General features: G+C 46.0%; 1 protein-coding gene across 1 annotated transcript; it reads left to right on the forward strand.

The window, feature by feature from the left end:
• The first annotated feature begins 1,017 nt into the window (after positions 1–1,017).
• Positions 1,018–3,807, forward strand: LOC125512560 (protein STRICTOSIDINE SYNTHASE-LIKE 5-like). Its single transcript, XM_048677658.1, has 4 exons — positions 1,018–1,527; positions 2,575–2,882; positions 2,965–3,100; positions 3,218–3,807. Exons 1-4 carry the CDS (start codon positions 1,141–1,143, stop codon positions 3,491–3,493), a joined length of 1,107 nt encoding a protein of 368 aa, XP_048533615.1. The 5' UTR covers positions 1,018–1,140; the 3' UTR covers positions 3,494–3,807.
• Positions 3,808–6,182: the final 2,375 nt, after the last annotated feature.

Consider the following 6,182-nt stretch of genomic DNA (forward strand, 5'->3'; position numbering starts at 1 on the left):
GATAAACCTATATAACAACTATGCTAGAATTGGTCCCAGGGCATGAACTATGGATACCGTAATGGTATCGGGATCCACCTAGGCTACATTTAGTCAATGTTTACATGTAGACGTGCACTCTCTCTTTGTATTTTACTTTCGGTTTTGCTATTTATCACGTACCTGGGATTTTTCCTTGCGTCAGCACATATTCCTTCCTTCCTTCCTTCTTATACCTCCCCGGAGAAGAAACCTCATCGGAGAAGAGAATCTCGCTATCTATCTTAGGGTGAGCCATTCCCCACTATTTATCTTAGGGTGGGGGTGGGGGGAGGGGTGCAGTGGGTCGCCGGAGTTGTGCGGCGAGGCTTAGAGGGGTGGTTGGGCGGCGATGGAGGGAGGTTGAGGGAAGGGCGGGGCGGCAAGGTGATGCGCGTCAGCGCCCGCCGGCCGCGGGTGGTGGAGACCGGCGGTTAGGGCAGGGCAGGCCGGCGGCGTCTAGAGGAAGAAGAGGGAGAGGTAGAGGATGAACAGTGCTTGATCTGTTTTCAATCGTTGGATGAAGATTTATCTGTTCTGGTTCAAAATGACGGATGAACTTTTATTTTAAGGTGACTTATAGTCAGTCCCTTTTTTACTTTTCCCGTAGTTGCTCTCTCTCTCGCTTTCCAAGTGTCATTTTTGCGAGATCCCGTGATCAACAGTTCAACACGTACTTATTTTCATCAAAAGAAACCTGTCCACACATATCACTACGAAGTCATGACAAAAGCATGCCCACAAAGATCAAGCGAGCCCGAGTCTTGTTTGTCCGCTTCCCACGGAAACAATCACTTCCTGGAAAGCAAATGCTCTATCTATATTTCATCCGTTCCAAAAATTTTGTCTTAAATTATTTAAATACGGATGTATCTAAAGTTTTAAAATTCTTGTTTTAGATTTTTCTAGATACGAATGTATCTATGACTTAATACATTCTTATCTAGAAAATTTAAAATAAGAATTTTAGAACGGTGGGAGTACATAAATACAGAAGCTTCCGCGCTGAAGGTACACACTCTCTATTCACGGAGGGGCCATCTCAGACACGTGCAAGGTCTGACTGCCTCGGCACGTCGTTCGTGCAGTGCGAGGTGTCCCTCCCAGGCTCCCACCTCTGCCATGGCGACCGGGCTAGGAGTCGCCGCGAAGGCCGTGCTGCTGGCGCTGGCGCCGGTGGTGATTTCCGTGGCGCTGTACAGCCCGGAGGACTTCTCTCCGGCGGCGCTGCCGCCCGAGCACAGCTTCGGCGCCGACGTGTCCGCGCCGCGGCACGACGCCCGCGTGCTGGCCACGAGCGAGCGGATCGGGGAGGGGCTGCTCCCGGGCCCCGAGGACCTGGCGTACGACGCCGCCGGCGGGTGGCTGTACACGGGGTGCGCCGACGGGTGGGTCCGCCGGGTGAGCGTGCCTGGCGGGGACGTGGAGGAGTGGGCCTACACCGGCGGCCGGCCGCTCGGCGTCGTGCTCTCGGGCGACGGCGGCGTCGTCGTGGCCGACGCGGATAAGGTGAGTCAACTGCTCGAACCTCGCCTTGCTTGTCGACTTTGTTTCTTTAATAGTTCTTCCTCGATCTCGAGACAAAAGTCGCCATTCTGCGGCAAATTGACAAATTTGACCTATGAACAAAATCAAATCACAGAATGAACTGTCCGTGAAACTATTTCACATGGCTGATCTTTTTGTGTGACGCCTGACACGAAGGCGTCACACTACACTGTGCAACGCCTCATAGATAGGCGCTACACGCCTGGCCAGCATCGCACTCATATAATCCGAAAATTACTAAGTCAGTGTGCAGCGTCTGAGAGCTAGGCGTCACACTATACAGTGTAGCGCCTATCTTCTAGGCGTTGCACTAGTGGTTGCTTCATTTTGTAGTGCAACCACTGGTGCAGCGCCTGAGAGCTAGGCGCCACACTATACAGTGCAGCGCCTAGCTCGTAGGCTCTGCACAATGACTTAGCAATTTTTAGGCAGTTTGGGATGCAACGTTGGCCGTCACACAAAAAGATCACCCGCGTGAAATAATTTCACAAGCAGTTCATTTTGTGATTTGATTTCGTCCACAGGTCAAATTTATCAAATTTGTCCCATTTTGCGGGCTTCCTCTCGTCGGATTGAGGTGCTTATAGCATGAACTATGTCTGTTGAGTTGTTAACAATCTTCAGAAATCAGAACCGTTTCCCACTTAAGTTTCACCAATCGTGAAGACAAAGGTAGATCAGTTGACTTTGGTAGCTAGCTAAAAAATCCTTGGCAATAACTCGCTATGTTGAGATGATATTTCGCAAAATCTTGGCATAGAGAACATCGTTATCATCTACAGAGTACAGAATGGCCCACCAAATTGCACGAGGCAGTCAAGTCTTTCTGATTCTCTATTAGTACAAGTTGCATCGTGGTACAGCTCAACCCTAACATGACAAACGAGAAGCATCACATCAGTTGACTTCCATAATGAGGAAATTACTAGTTGGTTAACCAGTAACAGCGCTAATCAGCAGTCACAGTATCGGAAAATTACTGAAGGTCGTTGGATGGCCAATTGGCAGGGTTTGCTGAAGGTGAGGCCGGACAAGACGGTGGAGCTGCTGACGGACGCGGCGGAGGGCCTCAAGTTCGCCCTGACGGACGGCGTGGACATCGCCGCCGACGGCACCATCTACTTCACCGACGCCTCGTACAAGTACAGCCTCGCGCACCACTTTCTGGACGTGCTCGAGGCACGGCCCCACGGCCGGCTCATGAGCTTCGACCCCTCCACGCGCCGGACCTCCGTGCTCGCCCGCGACCTCTACTTCGCCAACGGCGTCGCCGTCGCGCCGGACCAGGACTCACTCATCTTCTGTGAGACAGTCATGTAAGCACTAAGCACTCGTCTGGTGTGCGTACATATATAGCTTGTATGCTGCGATCTGACCGGCTGACGCCATTGACTGCAGGAGGAGGTGCTCGCGGTACCACATCAGGGGGAACAAGGCAGGCACGGTGGAGAGCTTCATCGACAGCCTGCCGGGGCTCCCGGACAACATCCGATACGACGGCGAGCAGGGCCGGTACTGGATCGCGCTCTCGGCGGTACGCACAACATCAGAAATTTTTGCCGTATCACCGCGTATTTCTTGAAACATGCATTGTAAAATTAATCAAATCGCGTTGCCGGCGATGGGCACCTGCGTGCGTGCGTGCGTGCAGGGGAGGACGCTGCAGTTGGACGTGTTGATGTGGTCGCCATTGGTGCGGAAGCTCGTGTACATGGTGGAGAAGTACGTGATGGCGGTGCCGCAGGGCCTGAGGGACTCGGGGACGATGAGCGTTGCTCTAAACGGGGAGCCAGTAACCATGTACACTGACCCGGGGCTCGCGCTCGCCACCGGCTGGCTCAAGGTCGGGGGCTACCTCTACTACGGGTCGCTGGCAAGCTCCTACATCAGCAGGGTCGACCTCACCAAATCATCCATCCAAGCCTAGCTAGGACGGTCCGCTCACTCATCCTCTCTGGATTGAGTAATTGTTCGTTCTCATGGACATCATGGTGAACTCGTGGTGCTTTTTTTTTTTTGGAAGGGGAGTTGTGCTTTTTTTCAGTACTATTCCCTCCGTCCCATAATATAAAAGCATTTAATGTCTAAAACATCCTTATATTATGAGACGGAGGGAGTAGCTAATACCCCACATCCGTTGCAGAAATATTTTGCAACGTATTTTAATAATATATGACTAGCACATATGCCCGTGCGTTGCAACGGGAGAGATAATTGATATGTCCGTCAAAATATTCATCACCACAGCCCAACAACATTCGAATGGTGCCACCCGCCCACGACAGAGAGCTGCACACTAAGGTCTAGCAGAAATTCATATAAGTTGTACATTTGGTATGGGTTTTCTATGACGATTCTAATCCTAAAGAGCCTAATTTTCAAATGTTTTATACCAAGGCATTATTTGTAGGTTGAAGCCATGTTTGAAATCTGCATCAAATCGTGAAAAAATAACAATAAAATGGTTATTGTAAATGCGTTTTAGGCCATCTCTGCAAACACTTGAAGATTAATTAAAAGAAATGTTTGCGTATGAGGGAAACAAACCTAGTTTGTTGCATTCAAATCGACGCTTAGTAATGCCTCTCACCTTTCTAGTTGCATTATTTTTGTTGCACATCATGGTCGCACGCTCCGCAGCAACACTGATATGTCTGCCCCTTTCACATCTCTCGATATCAATTCCTTTTTGTCATTTTATGTATGCCACGCCCTTGGTATTAGTACCAATTCCTTTATGTTATCCTCTCCTTCATATTTTTTTAATCTCCCGTTTTTTTATGTCCATTGATCACACCCTTTATTCTCTCGTATTTTTATTACATATGCCATTCGAAACCGGTATTTCATATTTAATTTAGCGTCACAACATCCCATGAAATATAAGCCACATGTAAGCCCACCTTTGTTTCCTTATTCTCGAGGTGTTTTTCTTTTTGGAGGACCGGTTTGCTTATTTTCCTGACAACTTATGCATGTACATAATGCAGAAAATGGAGGTGGGATTATTTTATTGGGTAGTGAACCCGAAAGCATAGCCCAGCTCCATTGGTTGCCACCTTCTAAACGGTGGTGGATGACTCTGGATCAAGACCACATGAATAAATTATTTTTTTCTGCGGCAGAATTCTTTGTCGCACAATAACCTTGGGTCGGCCCCTACAGGAAAATACACAATCGCATTGGGGTGGAGGACCAGGCTCATTTCCCATGTGCAAGCTGGGACTGATGAGCCACAAAAATCGAAGTCGAATGACGGATAATTTTTTATTTTTTGTTTTTATTTTATATACAAATGGATGAACCAAACCACATGTCAAAAATCTGGTAATAAGCGAGGTACAAAAAAAAGAGTAAGAAACGTTCCGACATTTAATTGTATGTAAGAAAAGTACTAATTAAGGGTATAACATAAAATAATTTTAAAAATAATTAACATGCAAGTTATTGAGAATGTACAAAATTTTGCATATATAACATGCAAAATTTGGAGTTGGGGCTTGAAAGATATGAATATTTTAAAAAACTTGAATCTGCAAAGAAAGTAGAAGAGAATAGTTCGGCAAAAATTATACTGTGCAGGCCTGCTAAGCGACACCTGGTGAGATAGCTCTATGTGTTACGCCAATCGAAATTCGTGGAAAAAAAAGGCTGAATAAAATTGGGGGCGTCTGGGATCAAACCCAGGTCTCCACACTGGGAGACAGACGCTTTAGCCAGCACGGTGGCATGTGTACTTGTGTTTTGTGTGGGCATCTCCCTACCTGAACCAATCGCTACCGGCGGCTGTTTTAAAAAACGAAACGTTTTCCTACTTAAGGGTGGCATTGGTGGCTAAATTTGACCAACTTCGAGGGCAATGTTATGACGGAAGCATTATTTGCTTTATTATTAGGGGAAGATTGTATGGAACATGAATATTTAGGATACGATAACTGAAACTGAGAGTACATATGATTTATTGTGTTTAATTATTGCACAGTTGTATATTACTTATTGAATATTTCCCCGCAGAACAATATTATTGATTAAATATAAATAGTACTCTATAAGAGAGAAGTCCACATTTCGACCTTAAATTGTCACAGATGTCTAAGAATCAACACTAATCTTTTAAACCGTCTAAGTTACACAACCCTGAACTGACAAAGCCGGTCAAGTTTCAAACATGTTCTCTTTTCAGAACGGTTTTTGGTGAGTTGAAGTGGTTTTGATTTATTGCTCAGTCAGCCGCCTAGTGAGCTTCCATGTCACCCAACATTTTTGTTGAATATGTAACTTTCTTGTATTTTTAATATGTTTGGCAAAGAAGTTAGAAACTTTCCCAGATTGATCACTATGGTAGTGTTGATTTTACTTAATTTTTCAATCTTTCCTAGACACTTCCATTTTTTGGTCAAATTTTGAAAAACAAATGTGAGTTGAATATGTATTTTGCTTGTACTTTTTAATCGGTCTGGTAAAAGGGTTTGAAACTTTCTAAGAATGATCACCATGGTGGTGTTCGCTTTACAAAATGTTTTCAAAGTTTTTGGAAACTTTTTTTTGGAAAACTTTGAACAAAAGGGGCCAAATATGTATTTTGCTTGTGTTTTTTTAAATACATTTGGCAACAT

This window comes from Triticum urartu, chromosome 1 (assembly GCF_003073215.2).
Source record: "Triticum urartu cultivar G1812 chromosome 1, Tu2.1, whole genome shotgun sequence".
Taxonomy (NCBI): Eukaryota; Viridiplantae; Streptophyta; class Magnoliopsida; order Poales; family Poaceae; genus Triticum; species Triticum urartu.